Below are 20,720 nucleotides of genomic sequence, written 5' to 3' on the forward strand. Positions count from 1 at the left end.
TTTACGCTTGCTGTGTTTATGCGTGCCTTTCAGTTAACTCGTTTTCTTAATTCGGACGACGGGTGAACTTTACACGCCAAAGTAGAAATGCAAGTAAATAGCTACAGAAGAAAGAAAACATTCCTGACCTTGCACAGTGAAAGCCACCAATATCAGTAATATCGAAATCATCAGCACTGGTCCAGAAGACATGTTTGCAGAAAGGATTGTTGAGGATTGTTGTTAAGCCGAACGATCGAACGCGGAAGCTCAATACAAAGTTCAACTGAAAGTGAAACTGACATGTGACACCGATCAGCGTTTGTTTAATCTGGCCAAGTTTGATTATGTTTTGTTTCCTGTTTATCCGTTTCTATGTAACTTTATCCTTCAGAGTGCATGGGAGCATTTTTATTTTTGTCTGATTTCGCAATCAATTAGAACTCGGGTATTATTTATCTGATGATCTATACTTCGTCGCTCATTCCTAAACTACCTAAATTTTTTATTTTATCTGGACGTATCTGTAAATACAGTCAGAGCTACCTCACCGCTGATGATAGGGGCGACGGGTCAGCTCTGTAAAACGTATATCACTGTTAACGTCGTTAACCAACTCGGCGTATTTTGTCTCTGCAGCCATCCAGTATGTCTAATGACCGGATCAGAAAATACCAGGTTGGATTCGTTATTTAAGGAAACCATTCGGAAGAATAATCGAGAGAAATGTTACTTAAAACTTAAAAATTTTGGCTTCACTAGTCCAACAAGGCGCTAAGGCATAAAATGGGAGTATTGAAGGCATGATCTCTGTAGTCTGAAATGTCAGCCGTCTCCTCCCCTGTGGGTTAGGGGGAGGAATACAATAAAATCTGCAATTCCACAGCGACAAACCAATGAGTGGTGCCGGATCACTTGTAGACCTGGATCAGCAAATTATCTCAAATACAAAATATTAACGGCTGACTGATCCCAACGGCGGAGGTGACGAGCTTGAGAGAGCAAACAACAAAAGCTAGAATAACTGAAATATATTTGTTTTTAAAAAAAACAATTTTTTTTTTGCCCGATATTTCGGTTTGCAATACAAACCTTCCTCGGGGGCTGAACGAAAAAGAAAAGGATCGTTACAAAGAAGATTTAAAATATAAAATGCGTGACAATGATTGGTTGTTTAGGACTAAGTTACAAGTGTGAGACATGTCATTGGCGTGTTTCGTCACGTCTATTTATACCAAGAGGGTGCAATGTTTTAGCTTTGTTGATTAAATGAGCTTCACGAGCCTTTCTAACTGAGTCACGTTTGCTGCGTATAAGTTCAAGCGGGATTAGTTGGACGTCGTTGATTGAGTGGCCAGGTTGGTTGAAATGTAGCGAGACAGGAGTAGGGTTGAGTAGTTGATGGTGATTCAGGATAGATCTGCGATGCTCACCGAAATGTTCATTAAGTCTGCGCTTTGTCTCCCCAATGTATTGGGAGTGGCACTTCTTACATTGAATTAAATAGATTAGGTTTTTGGAATTGCAAGATATGTAGTCAGTAATTTTGCGTGATTCGTTAGTGTTGAAAAAAAATGTAGTTCGTTTGACCTTCTTGGAGAAATGAGCAAGTTAGGCATCGTGGGTGGTTGCATTTATGAATTCCAGCGGGTTGTTGATTGGAGGGCTTGTTTTGAGGTAGCTCGGAATGGACCAGGAGATCACGTAGACTTGCGTTACGTTTGTAGGCGATAACTGGTGGATGAGGGAAAACTTGTTTGCAGTTGGCGGAGGACTGGAGGATGTTGATATGTTTTTTCACAATAGAAGAGATTTTGGGAAGAGCAGGATTGAAGGATATGACGAAGGGTGTTCTGTCTGTTTTTGTGGCTTTCTGTTCTTGTGGCTGTAGTGTTGCGTGACGTGGGATGGCTCGTACGCGATTTGCACCAGTTTTTGTCGGGAATAGCGGCTATAACCACGTTGGACCAGGTGCTTGATGAGTTCTTCGCTTCGTTTATCAAAGAAAGCGTCAGTAGAGCATATGCAACGGATTCGCAGGAAAAGGCTGAATGGAATAGTTTGTTTAGTGTGGTTCGGGTGGCATGAAGTTTTGAGGAGGTATTGATGCTTGTCTGTGGGTTTTGTGTGGAGATCTGTTTGGATGTGGTTGTTGCTGAAGTGGACTTGGACATCTAGGAAAGGGAGTGTCTGATGAGAGGAATTTGAGTATTCATGGGTAAATTTGATACTCGCGTGAATAGAGTTTAAGTATCTGATGAAATCTTTAAGGTGTTCCTCTCCTTCTGTCCATATCATAAAGACATCATCGATGAACCTCCACCAAACGAACGGCTTGAGAGGAGCGTTTTCAATGGCGTGTTGTTCAAATTTACCCATGAATAGATTAGCGTATGAAGGTGCCATGCGGGTTCCCATAGCTGTCCCGTGTACTTGTAAATAGTGTTCGTTGTTGAAGGAAAAGTTGTTCATTGTAAGAATCATTCTTATGAGATCACATATACTTTCAGTAGGAAGGGATTTGTTTTGACGAGTGTTTAGAAAATGGCGGCAGGCTTCGATGCCTTCGTTATGAGGAATGTTAGTATACAATGAGGAAACATCCAGGGTGACAAGGAGGGCTTTTTCCGGTAGAGGTCCCAGTTTCTCGAGTTGAAGAAGAAAGTGTGTAGTATCTTTTATGAATGAAGGAAGATTCTGAACAAGGGGCTTTAGGTGGTAATCGACGAACTCGGAAATGCGTTCAGTAGGGTGACCATTGCTGGATATGATGGGTCGGCCAGGGTTGCCTTGTTTGTGGATTTTAGGAAGAATGCAGAAACGACCAGTCTTGGGATCAGAGTTGGATGAGAGGTATTTAAATGTCTCATAGTCAATGAGATCATTTTTGAGTAAACGGGTAGTGTATTCTTTGACGCGTTCGTGTATTTTGCTTGTAAGGTCTGAAGATTGTTTTTGATAATATTTAGTGTCATTGAGCTGTCTGCGGCATTCATCAACATACCAGGAGTAGTCCATTATAACAGTTCCAGAGCCCTTATCAGCTGGTTTGATGACTATATCTGAACGTTTCCTGAGTTTTGTGAGAGCTTTGCGTTCTTCCATAGAGAGATTGTTGTGGATAGTGGCTGGTTTTGAGGTCATGATCTCATTTTCGACTGCATTGATAAAAGTGTCAAGAGCTATGTCTCTTCCATTAGAAGGAGTCCATGATCCCTTGCATCTGAAGCGCTTGACTTCATGATCAGGTGAAAGATTTGGATCAGTTAGGTGTTGTTGTTGTTGAAAGAATTCTTTTAGTCGTAAACGTCTTGCAAAATCGTTGATATCTGCTTGTATTTCTGACCAGTTGACACTTTTGGGGGTGGGGACGAAGGTCAGTCCTCGTGATAATAGTTTGGTCTCAGAGCCAATCATTGTCACGCATTTTATATTTTAAATCTTCTTTGTAACGATCCTTTTATGTTTCTCACTTTTCTTTTTCGCTCAGCCCCCGAGGAAGGTTTGTATTGCAAACCGAAATATCGGGCCAAAAAAAATTTTTTTTTTAAAAACAAATATATTTCAGTTATTCTAGCTTTTGTTGTTTGTTCTCTCAAGCTCGTCACCTCCGCCGTTGGGATCAGTCTGCCGTTAATATTTTGTATAGGGGGAGGAGACGGCTGACATTTCAGACTATGATCTCTGCTGAACTCGTCAATTGAAAAATTGTTTGAATCGTGCCAGTATTAACTGGCAGTCCTTTTCTTTCAGTATGATCGGCTCTAATCCTTTGAAACACTTCCATTCATTTAAATAAATGTTCAAATCGTACGTAGCACTGCTCAGCTCTAACACGAAAAGTCAGCATCAGGGGCTGGGGGGAGGGGAGGGGCAGGAACGGGGAGTAAAGGGACTGCCAACCTCTAAAGGGACATAGCTCGTTACAATTTCTGTCAGTCCCTGGGGGGATGTTACGGTTTGTCAAATTTTTGACTCAATTATAAGATTTATTATTAGTATTATTATTATTAGTATTATTATTTTTATTATTATTATTATTATTATTATTATTATTATTATTATGCGCAGTAAAACTATCTGTATGCACAGCATAACAAAGCACCAGAGGGCGCGTAGCGTAACCTGTGAGCCAAGCGAAACTTAAAAAAGCACGTGAATAAGGGCCTCTTCATATGATCCCGGTTGACCGGGCTAGCCCGCTTACCAAGATCTCGCCTCATTCCTATTTCTTTTGTAAAAAATTCGATGTGTTCATATGAGAAGGCGGGCCAGCCCGGTTATCGAGATCTCGGTTTCAGCGACCGAGATCTCGGGAGTCCGGGACGAAAATTTTCTCATATGAACACGGTATCCCGGTTACCGGGATGAAGTCTATAACCAAACATTCGCGTCTTAGAACGGATATATTTGATTATTAAAGCTCATTTCTGAGATGTTCTAGTTCAAAATAATTCCTTTTCGTAGCAGAGATAAAGATATAATACTTTTGAGGTTTGTAGAACCGATAAAAATGAAAAATTCTTGCCGGGCTTGTTCGGTAAATGTCACGCTCGATTGACCGCGTCACCACTTTTCATCTCGGTAACCGGGATGAAATTTCCCATATGAACGGACTGCAAAATTGATCCCGCTTACCGAGCCATCCCGGTAACCGGGATCATATGAAGAGGCCCTAAATCAATAAAATATATATACATATATAAAAAATATAAAATACATAAAAATATATAAAAGTCATAGTCTAAAAATATAGAATACATAAAAATATATAAAAGTCATAGTCTATATAAAAATGTTCAATTTTTATTATTAATATTATTATTGTTATTATTGTTATTATTATTATTATTATTATTATTTTTATTATTATTATTATCAAGAACTCTCTTACTCTGAAGACACAACGCGCTGTTGAGCTTGCTTCTGAAAAAATTCCATCCAACTGGCTGACAGTCATACTGATCGATGAAATGGGATTCACTCTGAACAAGGGCGAGTTTCGAGACGCTCTAAAGCTCAGATATGACTGGGAAATCGCCATCTATTTGCGTGTGTGGCGATGCCTTTAATGTTGATCATGCCATGGTCTGTAGGCGTGGCGGCTTTATAATACAGCGCCATAATGAGCTAAGAGATCTTGAGGCAGACATGCTCAGCATGGTCGACGTCTGCAATGATGTCGAGATTGAGCCCGTCCTCCAGGAGCTCACGGGAGAGTCGCTTCCAAGCGGAGCTAACAGAGCTCCCGACGCTCGCTGAGACATCCATGCCAGAGGTTTTTGGGAGAGACAAAGCTTAGCGTTCTTCGATGTACGGGTATGTTACTCCAACGCTGATTCTTATAGAGACCTGGACCTCAAGCAGATATACAAGCAGCACGAGAACGACAAGAAGAGATTGTATACGCAAAGAGTGATAGACGTGGAACAGGGAACATTTACTCCACTAGTCTTTACAATAACAGGCGGCATGGGAGAAGAGTGCAAGAGATACCATGACAGGCTGGCAGAGCTAGTCGCAGCGAAAAAAGGAGAGAACTATGCTACCACTGTCTCTTGGATACGTTCTAAGGTCTCCTTTGCCATTCTTAGGTCGGCTTCACGGCTCTGTCTTAGAGGGTCAAGAACAGTTAGAAGAGCAATTAGAAGCAATGTTCGAGAAGCGGACTTTGAATTAGATAGATACCTCGCCAAAATCTAGGTCCTATAATTTTTATACATACTTTTTCTTCCGCTTATACTTTTAATAAGAGTTGGGTTTTTTTACGTCATTAAGGACCAGAATTTAACTTCCGAATATTTTTTTAGCGATGATAGATCATATGATTTTTTATTACGAATAAGAAAACTATTGTGGAATTGAAAATAGTCTATTTTTTAATCGACAAGAATTGTAAATAGGTTTCAATAAATAGCTCGTTTTTCTGCTTTTAACTTGTAAATAACAATCTGCTTTGAATATTTTAATAAAGAATTATTATTATTATATTTATTATTATTATTATTATTATTATTATTATTATTATTATTATTATTATTATTATTAGAGAACATAAACCGGATCAATCTGACTCTATCGTCGCAAAATTTTACATACAACAATGCTCTCCCAATCTTTATTCCTTACCTAGACTTATGTTCATAATACTTCACCGCATTTTTTTCTTTTCACAATAGAGTTATAATTATTTTCATAAATACCGCACTCCAGGAGCCGATAAGTGGGCTCCTGCGTACTCATACTTCGTGCTTCACTATCATGACGACGACCAAACGTATTTCGCTACTAATTTCGCTGGTGTTTGTTTTAAAATGTCTCTCCAAAACTTTCTTTTAAACTGACAAATTCACCTCTTCAATACAACTATAGAATAATTTAGCCCTATCCACACCCGAGGTGAATTGCATAAAGTTTAACGTCGGGCGTAACTGCTAACGCCAGACCTTTAGCCCGGTCACATTCAGTATTCTAACGTCTGACGATAGCATTTACGCCCGCCGTTAAGTTTTATGCAACTCGTGCAAGGTGTTTATTCGCGTCTTCTGTGGTTTCATTGGGACGAAGGGAGGGGGGGGGGGGGGTGGTTGGGGTGAGGATCCATCACTCTCTCTATAGCCCTGAGAATATTAACGCTATGAAAATGACACTAAGAGAATAAAAAGTACCCCAAAGATGTTTTCTTTGTATTCCTGAATTTCTCTAAAACTTCAGAAAACCAGCAAAACTGACTGAAACGTCATCTGAACAGATAGCTACTATCTATTTTCTCGATTAAACGCCCCCGGCGTTTATTTAAAATTCGGCAGTTTTGATCCGGCGTTTTTTCGAGGCCGGCGTTTAATCGGGGTCCGGCGTTTATAAATGAAATGCGATTTTCAGCCGTTTTTCCTGGTTGATTTATTATTACCGATCCTCGGAAACCTAGGGGCAGTTTGTCAGTGCTGGACGATTTTTCCCTGGATTACCCGTGCAAGTACAACCCATGTGCAATGGCTGTTTATAGTGAGCATGGACCTGGTAACGAAAGGATAAATATCGGGCATATACCTATCGAGCTGTCATCGACTCTTCGCTTCTTCATCAAACATGGAGGGAACATGTCAGCTAAAGAAAAACTATCGAGCAAGCAATTTGGAACAAGGTGGCCTTAAGTCCCTATTACTGTGCAATGCGCGATTTCCTCCCAGAAAGGACGACTCATGAAAAGATTGAAACAACTTATAAACAAACGCTGGATGGATCCTCGCGATTCAAACGACAGTGAGCACTACAACACAAGAAAGAAAGTGCGTCAAAAATACAACACAAACACGGATACATTGCTATATTTTATTTCGCTGTGCAGCAACTATCCCAGTTATGTTACGCCGGTGTTTTTCCTTTGGACGTTTATTAAAATAACCAAAACGGCATACCGTACTTTGTATGTCGTAACAGTGCCATTCAAGAGGTTACTATTTACTTGTAACCGGTCCTTTTGACCTCGACCCCTAATAAACGCCGGGACCCCGATCAAACGCCGGAGCCCCGATTAAACGCACCCGGCGTTTATTTAAAATTTGGCAGTTTTGACCCGGCGTTTATACGAAGCCGGCGTTTAATCGGGAAAATACGGTATTTATATAAAAGAATTCTAAAATTAGCTAAAAATATATATAAAAATTATGGTAAAAAAGTGATTTTTCTTCAGTAACGATAGAGAATTTTCTGTAAAACATGCCTGTCAGAGATTGGTTGCCATGAAAACACCAAATTCAGATAATTTTTTGTAAAAGTTACGAACCTTAAAGATGCGGGCAGAATCTGGGGCCACCCCATCTAGATAAGGTTAATTTATCGAGGTGCTGTTATAACCACAAAGATGCTAAAAGGAAAATCGAAAAAACAAAAAATTGAAAGCATAGCAGAGAAAAAAGAAAATCCTGCGTGTCCTGCTTGACCGGTTTAGGTGGTCTGTAAGGCCATGTACTCACTTCCTGATATATAAGCTGTAAAGAGAAAAAATACTTCAGGTTTTTATTTTTTATAAGAGATTAACTTGCTTTTTTTCAGAGTGCAGTGTCAAAACCGGAGAAGAGATCCAAGAAATGCAGTTTGACAAGAGTATTGCCAGGGTAGTGCATTTCAAATTTTTGTCGAATGCCATGCAATGTGAGTATTAGCAAGTAAATCTCTATTTAGCTAGGGTGGCCCATTCATCTCTAGGGCTGGTGTTCGGTCAGAGGGGCCACTAAATTTGTGGTCGCTCACAAACAAACTACAGTCGACTCCCGATAACTCGAACCCTCAAGGGAAATTGAAAAAGGTACGAGTTGTCGGGAGTAAAAATATATAGAAAATGACCTGAAGGGAAAGGAAAATTAGTTCGAGTTAGCGCGAGTTTCGAGTTAGCCAAGGTTCGAGTTATCGGGAGTGGACTGTAATAGACGTTTTTCAGTTGTCACTTACATCCTTCACATTCCCTTAAGGCGGGGGTACAGCTGAAAGCCGTTTTCACACCCTTAAAATCGGTTCAACGGAAATATCTCGTTCGCGTTGCAAGCAATACAAAAACCCTATGCTCATTACACAAATCAATTTTTTGGGGTGTTTTGTAAATTTTTGGGTGATTTTTAGGTATATTAGGGGGGAGATAGTTTTTCTCAAAAGAGTAGTAAAATTATGAGAAATAAGAAATATTGAAGATTTAGTGAAGTTTTAAAATTAGAATTTGTGGTTAATAATTAATAGACGGATACCAAGTTAGTCCACTAGAAACCCGGGGTGCTCTTGCGTGGGTATCAACTGTCTGTTAGTGTTCCAAAAATCATTTTCTTTCTCCTATCCATTCTTAAAACCTCTTCAAATTTCACTCAAATTCGGGTGTACCCCCGCCTTAACAAGGCATCATGATGTTCAGTGCAAATCCTTATTCACGTGTTACTTGCATATGTTTTTCCTTTTATTATTTTTTTTTTTTTGCGTGTGTGTTTTTAAGTTTTGATGTTCCATTTTTTTTTTCAACAATTGGGGCAATGGTGAAGTGCAGCCGAGTTGCTATTTTACCATTCCATGTGAAGGTTTCCTTTGTTATCTCTCAGTTAGTACGCGCGGTGTGACTGGACAATTTTGCGGGCCGTATTTCAATGGTACGGCCCGCCAAGTTTCCCTTGACTTCAACAATAGTTTCCTTTCCCGCGCACCCGATTGACCTCAGACACATAATAAATATCTTACTTTTCAACCTCGTTTTGTCGGTCCGCGACTGTAAGTTACGGATCCTCGTTTTTTCACGTTGATTTATGGCCCAAGTACGAAGCGCGCGGGCCATAAATCAACGTGAAAAAACGAGGATCTGTAACTTACAGTACGCGCTAGGGTCTGTCGAATTATGCTCTTAAAATACAGTATTATGCTTTCGGGCGTCACCCCTGAAAGCAGGGTATTATGCTCAAAATTATGCTCGGCTGGAGGTATAATGCTCAAATTATGCCGGACTAAAATACCACTTCCACCCCATCCCTCATAGGACCGTACCTATTATTAAACATTCCTAGTCTGTCTTGAATTATCTGATTCTGCCATGATGCAAATCCACGAACACTGTACAAGCTTGGAAGCCTGGCATAAAGAGGTAACCAGGCCTTCGATTATACCAAAAAGCACTGGGTACGAGTCTAAGATATCCAGTTCATAAAATATTCCCGCTTTTATCAACTTTGTACATTCTAACTGGAGTTGTTGGCAAAATTTGCATACACTTTTCACAGTTTTCAGAAACAACAGCATCATCCTGCAAAATACATTAGTATTATGCCAGCATTATGCCTGAGGCTCAAGATATAGTATTATGCTCAAAATTATGCTGGCATAATCCGACAGACCCTAGTACGCGCGAACCTCGAACTCGGTGAGTAAGAGGTATTTAATTACTTTATAAATTTTTATCCACCTGTAGCTAGATAATACCCATTTACATATGATGTATACCAGGTCTTGATTTGTAACCATATTTCACGTCTTCCAGCTATTCCTCTTGGTAATTTACGATGCATAAAGGCATTGGAAAAAGCAAATCGGCCGTAAGTCCGCATCAATCAATCAATCAATTAATAAGTACGGAATCGTTTTATGTCAAAGATCACAACTTCTCCAGCGAACTGCATGATCAGAAAATAAACTGCATCCATTGTGATTTGCTCTTTCCAGCTTAGCTTAGTGCATCAATTTAGTTTTCAGTTACCTGAAGGACATTATTATTCCCATTACTAGGATAACGGACGGCCTCCTCGTTGTCACTAAAAATAAAGAAAAAGCGACGTATAGCACACTTATTGATATAACTGTTGTTGTTGCTGTTGTTTTTTTTTTTAAGAACTTGACGCCGAACAGTGACGCAGTTCGATAATATGAGGCTGAAAGTGTTTAAAAATTATTCTAAGATAATCAAAAAAAATTACAGCTAAACATTGTCATTTTAAAGATTTTTTACATGGTGTACTGGTTGGAAGTGGATTTTGCCGGGATTTCTTTTAAACTCTACCCGTTTTCAATAACCCTTACCATGCTTTCCTAGGTAGCAACTCAACTGTTGTTATTGTTGTTGTTGTTGTTGTCTACAACATGTTCTTATTGATCACGTGGACACTACATATGACCGGGATGTGTATGAATTTTTATTTCATGAATGTTAGTCATCCTTTACTTACTTAAACCTGCAACCTCGACTAAAGTTCAGGGAGGGCTGTATAAAGTAGCAGAGAAAAGCAAGAGTGGTGGATTGTCTTGTGAGTATTGATGGGATACCTGGGGATTCAGTGTCTGTATTAATCTCGTGTATCAGAGATTTGCACAAGAGTGGAATGAGATAAAAGGAAATTGCACACAAATGAAGAGAACAGTTCTTGAACACTAGCTCTATGAAAAAACTTACCGGAAGAGCAGTGCTTTACACAGTCTACTGACTCGGCCTCCTCGTTCTTCATGCAGCTACTTCCGCTTTCTGTGCTACATTCTCTCGTGATGACAAACGGTCTGCCTCCCTCTTTCAAACATCTTTCGCACTCACCATATTTAGCCTTCCAATCCGTGCAATATCGTCCTGCGAAATAAAATAAACCTGCTTTAACTCTGTGTTCCAAACGTCGCATTGTGGCCGTCTGGAAAAACCGGTTCGTATCAACAAATGGTCTATTGTCGGTGTATCGTACATGAGCCGAAACCAGGCGCCATCTCAGAGGTGACATTGACTGACGTCTCTACAACCGGAGCGGAAGTCATCATCCCTTCATCTCCCTCCCCTCCACCCTTCTTTGCTTTTGGTTAAGGTTGTTTTGTTTTGTTTTATTTTTCTCCTTTTATTCACTGTCGCAAACTTTCAGAGGGTACCTCCCAAGCCTAAGACTTGTGACTCTTTTGGTTCGTATGCGCGGCACTTTTAAATAGCAGCTAGGTGCAGCTTTTTATCTCACACTTCTTGCAGACACCAAACCTCTCAGAAAAAAGATACGGCGGGTAGAATGTGTAAGCAAGAAGATTGGTCAATTGCATACGAGAAATTAAAATGAAACTATTTTAAGACCCTTGATACAAAGAGGTATTTGCCTGGAACTATGAAACTAAATACAAGCAAAGCGTTTTTACATAACTCTTATTATATTGATTTTTCTTGGTACCCACTACTTACTCATGGGGCGTGGTTCAAATCTGCCAGTTTGGCAGGTGTTTTTGATCCACTGCACAAGGAATCGAACGTTAGTGTACACTCCATACTTATTTGGCGATGCACATGTGTCTCCCCAGCTGATAATTCCCTCCAAATACCATTTGCCGTTGAATTCACAGACAAGAGGTCCACCACTGTCACCAGTGCAGGCATCTATGCCTCCATCGTCAAAACCCGCACACAGCATGGAGCTATCAATCTTACAAGGGTATGCTTTGGCACAACGTTCTCTTAAGACGATCGGCACAGAAGCTTCCTGAAGCTGGTTCGGTATATTTCCTTCCAAAGTCGTTGTTCCCCATCCAGTAATCCAACACGTTTTGTTATCTGATAGATGATGAGGGAAATCTGGCAGACAAGCAACACCGACGTCTTTATTCAGCTTGGCAGGCTTTGCGAGCTTAAGTAGAGCAACGTCATTGCTGTATTGTAATGGCTTGTTGAAGTATTTGTGAACAAAAATTTGTGCAACATCGATATCTTACTCAATGCCAAAACTTTCATTTAGAGAGTGTGCACCCAATCTGTTGAGGTGATATTAATATATATTATACTATCTGTATATGTAAAAGCAAAACACCTTCAAAATGCGTTGGAACTTATCATAAGTTGTTCCTTTCAATAATTCACTGAGTTGATTTCTTTCTCTGCGTGTTCTAGAATCATTTTGTAACTAAGTGAAGGTACTGTTGCATCTTTTTCATCCAAAAAAGGTCAACATACCGTCACACCACCCCTTTATAAAGCTTGTCAAAAATTTATTAATAATTCATGAGCCATTGACCAATCAAATGGTCGATAAAACATCACGTGCAATGGTTTTTAAAGCCAATAAAACCTCCTCTTTATAAGTATGCGGTGTTTAATGTTTTTCTCGTATTCTAATTTCCAACGTTCACAAAAGCATCATTGTTATGAATTCTTTTGACACTCGCTTTCCCAGGAATGTTTTTAAAGCCGTTCAAAAAACTTGCAGCACGTGTTTTATCGAGTCTAATACCCGATACAACACTGCTGCTCGTGTTTTAAACATTACAAAGCAATTTTCGGAAACTCTGCAAATGTTGCTTCTTCAGAAACCCTCAAATCTGATAGGTTATCAAGACTGAATTAACGCTTCTAGTTTATCTTCTGTAACTGAGAGCTCGTTTAGCGAGCTACAAGTGTGTAGCTAGATTTCACGTATTTCAGTATTCCGTTCAGTCCACTTTAATTAAATTCATTGTATTTGTTCATGGGTGATCGATTTTAAAGGACTTTTTTTGCGGTGAGACAGACTTAATTAATAGCAGCTCAGTTTGTTTGTGCTTCGCTCAAATAAAACAATTCTGCGTTATGTGCATTCCTTGCACCTTTTCTTAGTGAAAGAAACTACCATTTTTTTTTATACAAGAAATACTTCCAGAACACCAAGAGAAGAATATAAAGTGATTTTGTTTTCGAAGAAAGAATATACCATAACAAGTTTTTTTATTAATTTTTTCACTCATTTTCACTCTGCAGCTATTAGAAACCACTTTATCATTATTTTTGGTTTTAGTCAGAGTTCAATATTTTCTTTAAATTTTAAAAGTAAAGGTTAAGGTAAAAAAAATGGATATTATAACCGCCTTTGCCGTTAAGGCGCGTTTTGGTTGTTGCTTGGCTTTTTGGCTTGGCCTTGTTTGGATGTATGGTGTCATAGATACCAGTCTGCCTGTAGTGTTTGGTTGTTTTTATTCTTTTATTTAGTTATCTGCCGGGTTAACGTTCTTGGACTTCTTTAATGTCTGCCCTAATAACTCTCCTGTGACTGTGTGTGTGTCTTTGATACTCTATCTTAATATAACTATCCGTCCTTCTGGTATTTCTAATCAGGTTTGTTACATATCATATCATGTGCACTGACCAGGAGTTAGCTTTCATTCATACCTAACGGTAAAGTTTGCAGAGCCTGTGATGTTAACACAGTGACCAGCAGTTACGACACAATGAGGACCCACTAACGTTCCTCCGCAGAAGTGGTTACCAGTTTTGCCTCTTAGCAATGCCTGCCATGGCCAGGCGTTGACTGGAGCGTTTTTACCACCAACTATGCGGGCTTGGCGAGTTGGACGTGAGCCACAATCACCTGCGTGAACGAATTGGAAGAAGGCCCGTAAAGAACGTTACCTTTTGAACAGAAAGTTTGGTTTTATCAACAGAGTTGATAAGGTATATAAATTCATTTGATCACCGTAAAGAGATCCCAGTGCTTACCTTTCGAGCGTTATCCCTTCGTCATCGGGATCAACACTCGCATCTCTTTACGGTGACCAAATTACCTTGTCAGCCTTAATTTTTTGAGGCGGTCTACCAAAGTTGAACCTGCTAAGACCTGTGTTCAACCATTGGAACCTTGATCCATATTGGATAAGTCGCAGTTGCTTTTTGCTTTTTTTTGCATTTTTTGAGGGAACCCAATCAGGCTGGCTGACACTGACGCATTATTTTCGAAAAAGAAGAAAACATCAAAAATTGTCATTAGGGTCGAGCCATTGTTTGAAAAATTGTTCTAACGAAAAATACTCCAGTCGTCGTGGCCACACGTCCTTCTTAACCCTATCCAAGAAAAATTGGGGTAACCATTCATTTTTCAGAGACAATAAAGCTGCAATTTGATAAAAACTGCAATACAGTATTTTAGCACTTTTTAGAATCACTGTTTCTTAATTATCTCTAAGAAATGCTTAGCTACCCCCAATTAACTTTTTGGGTTCCAATAAACCTGGCTAAGATCACAAACTGCGCAAAAATACCTCTGTATTAGTAGGCACCGTCCTCAAAAAGGGAGTTTCTATTTTCTGAAAAAAAAAACTGCCTGGTAACATCAAAGTTTATTTATAAATACTAACCGACCACATCAAAATTTTCCAGATAAATTTCCTAAAACGTGTTATAGTTCCAGGGCGTTTGCTCAAATATTTGAAAATTTATTCAGGTTCAAAATCTCCACGGGCACAATCCCCCCTTCCCCGCCCCAAGTCTACATAGGGTTAAAGGGACAACATTTAAGCCCCTGCAGAAATTTTCACAGAATTTCAACAAAGGAAAGTACCACTGATTCCTCTTCAGATTATTCGGTCTTGCTGGGGTCGTTTGTAGCATATTTTTCGGTCTTCGTTGAGGCTATAATGTTTGTGACAATTTTCAGTGTTGTGTGACAGCTCAGCTCATCATATGCCGAGAAGCGCAACAAGACGCAGTAAGACATCATTGCTTGCATCAGGTGAAACCGGCTCATAATGAGAAGTTCTACTGGCATATAATTATATTTTCTCTTGCTAGCAGGTCTATCGCGTTCCAGGTCTATCATTGATCCTACACATAAAGATTTTTTAGTCATTTTGCGAAGACAGATGGCGCCGTAAAGTCCAGTTTCTGAAAAACATCAGTTTCCTTGTCCCTATAAACCAGGGCGTAACATGTCGATAATTTCAAAAGTCGATAAAAATCGATCGTTGTCGATCGAATTTGATACCAATCAATCGTCAAATATCGGAAATCGATAAAAATTGCTCACAAGATTTCTTGTGATTATCGATTTTGATCGATTTTAATCGACAAGTATCAAAATATGAATGATGATGATGATAACTGGACTGCAGTCGACCGCGGACTAACGAAGCACGAGCCCATCGGCTATAGCAAGATTTCATTAAACCCGGATCAGTACACTGTATTAGAAGCAAAATAACTCCATTCACATCAAATATACGAACGAATCTTGGACGTCGCGGCTCAGCGAACGTCAGTTCGGGTTATATTACAGGGAACGAAATCGGGCACAATTGAACGGTTTAGCACGGCTGAATGAAATAATGTTAACCATTTCTCAAGGTAGACATCCTATTCTACTGAGTAGATGTGCTCGCATTTCGGTTTTTTATTTTTGTCACGATGATCATGATCTTTAAAAGATCGATCGTTCTTTAATGCACTAACCGAAAACAGGGCGAAAAGATTCGAGCCAGCCACATTCAGTGACAAGGTTAAATAGGTGGTTGTACAGAAATAACTTTATTTTGTTCCTTTAATTCTTCATTGTACCAGCCTACATCTGAATGAAGAGCGAGTGTACATAAGGCAAACAAGTAAACTACTTGTTAGCTCGTATAAATTGTCTGTTCCCGTGTTTTTCTATGTGCGTGCCTTGCCTGTACGTAATTGACTGAACGTCATTTATCACAGTGTCAGGCAGGGACTCGAGACACTACATTAATATATTTAGTACGCAAATACAAAGAATAAAACATTGCTCACCTTGAATAGAGGAAGTCGTCAATATCAAAATCGCTATCGTTGAGGTAGAAAACATCTTTGTGACAAGGATTGCTTTCAATCCATGCGGTCGAATGCGAAGACGCGGCATTCACTTATGGAAACGTGACTGAATGTTGTTTGACCTGAGTGTGTTACCTTCACAACATTTGTTTGTCTTTCATTTCCTGAAATCCGTCTCTTGGTTTCTATGTAACTTACTCTTCAAAGTGTATTTCGGTCGAGAAGTTGCACTTTGGTATGCATTTTAGAACAAATATTTGTATCAATTTCCTGAAATATTTAGCATTATCCGAACAAGGGTTAGTGTGTCATAATTACGGAATTAAAGAATTCCGCAATTGTTATTAACGTTAAAACATTTTAGCTGATAATCTCGGATTTGGGCATCAAGTAGCAACTTTTCCCAGTCTACGCATACTAACTGTAACAATAGACCACGGTCATAGAAGGAGGAAGTACCCCTACCCCCCTACCCCCCCCCCCCACCCACTTTCCGCGCCCCTTTTTTTAAGTTCAAAAGGACAGCTGTTTGTCCCGGGGGAGGGGGGGGGGGGGGTACTTGGGTTCAGTTTTGCTGGGTATGTGCCGCTGGCCTCTCAGAGCCCCTGCCCCATTATAGTCTATTTTGTGGCCAGTTATAGACCCCATCTTAGTCACTTTTGGGAAAATGTAATTTTCGCGATCCCAACTAAGTCACTTTATTTATGCATCAGTCTACTTTATCAATCTTTTAAATAGGTCATCCTAAAATGAATTGACACATTCTTTAAATTAAACGAAGAACACTTTACTTTTCACATACAGTACAAGCATTCTGGAACGTTTGCTCCCAGGGGGGATACTCGGGTATAAACGTGACGGGGGGGTTCCGACGTATTTTTTTTGGGTCTAAAATTTTCAACTTCTGTTTTTTTTTTGGGTTGAAGATTTAACCGTGTATTTTTGGGGGGTCTAAAAAATCTGCGCGTATTTTTTTGTGTTCAAAATTTCCGCCAGGCTAATGGTTACGGTATATAAACACAAAAAAATATTTCCTCATTCTATGTTCCGAAACTAGTCAACCTTGACCACGAAACTTTGTTTCTTTTTCAGCAGAAACGCAGTATGTATATTGTTCTTAAAATTGTATTCTTAGGGTTTAAAAGTCATGTATTTTTTGGGTCTAAAATTTCCAGTCTTGTGTTTTTTTGGGTGCAAAATATTAGGCTCCGTCGGACCCCCCCTCCCCCCCCCCGACACGTTTATACCCGAGTATCCCCCCTGGGCGTTTGCTAACCGTAAATATTTACAAACTTACCGTCATAAATAGTTGAAAATGAAAACATTCTTCTTGGTGGTTTTGTGCTATTGTGTAACTGGTTAATATTAAAGCTGTGGTTTCAAGAACAGAATGTAATGCGAGGTGATTGTTACATTTAATAAACAACTTTCTGGACTTTTTAACCGAGACCATTTTGAATCCCTACGTGATAGAATTTTCTTACCCCAAAAATCAGAAAATGTGCGACCCCGTTCTAGTAACTCTTTTGAAAATGCAACCCCATTCTAGTTAATCCAGTCATGAAAATGCGACCCCATCCAGCGGCACATCCCCATTAGCCTCTTATAAGGAAGTACCCCCACCCCCGAGCTGTTTGTCAAAAGTCATCTTTTTTTTTTTCAAGATGACGAAAGGTCAGTTTGTCAGTCATTTGGCTCCCTACTTATTCTGTGATTTTCAGTGGAGTATATTTCACCCAAGGTTCACCGTAGCTGTGGGGAAATGAGGAAACGGCGGCCTTGGCAAGCATATGCACTCATATGGCTCGTCACGCAATCTTTGAGAGGAAAGATTGCGTTATGTACCAGTCAAATCGAAGCTTCAACATCCCCCCCCCCCCCCCCGAGCAATCCCCCGGGTTTTGAATTTTTGGAAAATTAGTGTTCAAATTTCCCCCCTCCCTGAGCCAAAAGAGCTGTTGAAATGCCCCCAACCCGGGGAAATAAAAAATGAAAATGCGGGTTCTAATTTTTGCGGATTTTGCGGAGTGACCTCGATCCGCAAAAATTAGTTCCCGCAGAAAAAATAAAATCCGCAAAATAAAACGCCGCAAAAAATAACTCCGCTTTTAATAGACCTGTGTCACTGGGTGTTATACGTCATATACATTGGACTTTAACGTTTAAGTTATCATGACTTTCCATTGGAAAAAGCAACCAGAGCTTAAACACATACGGTAGTCTGTATCGCAAACGAAAAAATGTGTAAAGCAAAGAAAATGTCACGTGTACAGCAATTCAGTACATTAGATTGACACGAATGGGTCATCTGAAGGAACACCATTTGCTAGGGCGTCTGCGATGCCACATTTTTTCCATCCATTCTCGATGATTGCTGGGTTTTTCTGCATGTACTGATTAACATCGATCAGCCAACGCGAGGTAGCCACACATAAGTACCTGGAATGCCCATCCCAATTGCAATGCTACTGGTGTTTTGCTAAGCGTTTACCTTCTTCTCAACCTCTCCAGCATACCATCCTTGATTTTTTTCTCTCATGAAATGTTTACAGGGACGATTAACTGATACACCAAGGGGTTGGTTAAACGCAGTGGTATTTACTGGTACAACGACTTCTGTGATGTTATGCTTCTCTAGTATTCCTCGCGCGTCATTATTATTTTGCCCCTAAAGGTGTCCCACACTGTTAAGGTTATTTTTTCCATTGAAATGTTTTGCTCCTTGAACAGAGAATCGCAGAAATTAGTTCCCAGCAGAAATTTCAGTCATCTCGAACTGCAAAAATTTGTTCCTGCAAACCACAAAAAATCGCCAATCCGCAAAATAAAACTCCCGCAAAATTTTCGTGCTACACGGTAGTGGGTATATAGTTGTTGTTGTTGTTGTTGTTGTTGTTGTTTTTTTTTTTTTTGCACGCACCGAGACAAGTCACATGACATCGAGGCTAGGGTTCATATTCCCCACTCCTTATGCATGGGGATCAAATCCCCTCCCCCTCCCGTAAGGCAAAGGGATCAAATGCCCGGAGTATGTCCGGGGGATGTGAGGTTTCGATTTGACCGCTACATTCGAAAAAAAAAGAGCGTCTGCGAGGGAGGCTATAGCAAGCACGAACTTGTGAAGCTCATGTAAGACGTAAAGCCGCCGTTACACGTTGAAACTTTTAGCTGAAACTTGTGTGCAACGGCGCTGCGAAACAGGTTTCAGCAGGCGTTGCACCGTGTAACATGGTCGGTTTCGTGAAACTTTTTCGAACTTCCGTTGCGAGACAAGTTTCACGAAAAGTAGAACCGCTTTCTACTTCTGCAACGGCTCGCAACGGTCGCAGTGGTGAAAAAACAAGAGTTTCACCGTGTAACATCACTTCGTTAAACTGGTCTTGTTCGCCGTTGCACACAAGTTTCAGCTAAAAGTTTCAACGTGTAACGGTGGCTTAACAGCTTCCGTCATTAAATTCCAAACACGTTCGCGTTCGTGCTGAAAAACTTACTTTGTTTGCAAGTCTCATCGTGGTGTTAGTTGCCGTCTTCTTATTTATTTATTTATTTATTTATTTATTTCATTTACCTTGTTCGCGCAACTTCTTATAAGAACTAAAAACGTCTGTTCAAACATGGTAAATCCCAGTTCCCATTTTTACCCCTTCAGCACCCTCATTTAAAAGAAACTCTTCCCAAACGTTTAACAAACTCTTCACACTGACAAACTGTTTTAATGTTGGGACAAACAATGTCGTTTCAAAGCACTAAGGATGATACTTGCTTATACAAATTAACAGAGTTAAACGAGACCTAGATCTATATGTACATCAGCGTATCTACAAAGATGTCTGCACTCCAATTACAAGAATCAGAATACGTTTTTCTTTCAGTCAAGACAGAAAACATGAGGTAACAATGCAGTGTGTATATAAACCGTATACAGTACACAAATAAACACCCTGGACGTTTATTGTAACAACGGAAGCTTCTTTGATGAGACATAACACCAAATATCACAGGCAAAAGAGCATGCTAAAGGGGAAGTATCACGAAAATTTGATTTCATTTGAAAAACCAAAAATGTTTGTCTAATAACAGTAACAAGAAAATAATTGTCTAGTTTTGTTATAAATTATCATCCCAGTGAAACAAAACTGTCGATTAGTGCCCCTAGTCAGAGACAGACTAGGTCGGAATGGATTGAAACTTGAAAAATTGTTAGGCTAATTTTTTCAAGTTCTCGCATATTTGTTTCCAAAATGCGCTGGAACAGATCCATCTTTCAAGATTTGAGTTCATTTCTTTCCTCTCGTTGTTCTAGAATTATTTTGTAGCTAAGTTAAGGTCTTATCTCACCAATTTTAAGTCAAAAATACCATGATACTTCTCCTTTAAGTAGACCGGAGTGGCACTACTTTTAAAATAACTGAATTTTCTTGAAGTATTCACTCCGCTAAGTCCCAGAGGGTACTCGGTTTTATTTGGATCTCCCACCAGGTTATACGAGGGCGTTTTGATTTAAGTAATTACAGTTTCTGTGACTCGATACTCACTAAGTGTATTGTCCCTTTGAATTGGAAAACTAAACGTACTACAAAAAAAAAAAAGATATTAGAAAAAGCTAAACTGAAATCCTTCAAAGCTGCATGCCATACGTATCTATTTCAGTTTTACGTGACTGGCGATAAAAAAAAACTTGATGTTGTTTTTCGCCCGGGCTAAAATTTATCATGACCGCAAAGAAATCTCA

General features: G+C 39.7%; 2 protein-coding genes across 3 annotated transcripts in view; both read right to left on the reverse strand.

Annotated features, from left to right (window-relative positions):
- The window catches only part of LOC146476243 (uncharacterized), a 49,555-nt gene that overhangs the window by 18,535 nt on the left and 10,300 nt on the right, over window positions 1-20,720 (reverse strand). The gene's annotated exons all lie outside the window — the stretch shown is intronic.
- Window positions 7,296-16,174, reverse strand: LOC146476244 (uncharacterized). Of its 2 annotated transcripts, none has more exons than XM_085114785.1 (6): window positions 15,968-16,174; window positions 13,598-13,796; window positions 11,648-12,210; window positions 10,895-11,065; window positions 10,205-10,259; window positions 7,296-7,970 (listed from the first exon to the last, which is right to left on the reverse strand). In XM_085114785.1, the coding sequence occupies exons 3-6, from the start codon at window positions 11,871-11,873 to the stop codon at window positions 7,952-7,954; spliced, it is 471 nt and encodes a 156-aa protein (XP_084970911.1). In that variant the 5' UTR covers window positions 11,874-12,210; window positions 13,598-13,796; window positions 15,968-16,174; the 3' UTR covers window positions 7,296-7,951. The 2 variants fall into 2 exon arrangements, with proteins under 2 accessions (XP_084970911.1, XP_084970912.1); XM_085114786.1 differs by having other exon boundaries at window positions 10,895-11,062; window positions 15,968-16,146.

Source organism: Pavona decussata, unplaced genomic scaffold, assembly GCF_977016875.1.
Source record: "Pavona decussata unplaced genomic scaffold, jaPavDecu1.1 SCAFFOLD_78, whole genome shotgun sequence".
Classification (NCBI taxonomy): Eukaryota; Metazoa; Cnidaria; class Anthozoa; order Scleractinia; family Agariciidae; genus Pavona; species Pavona decussata.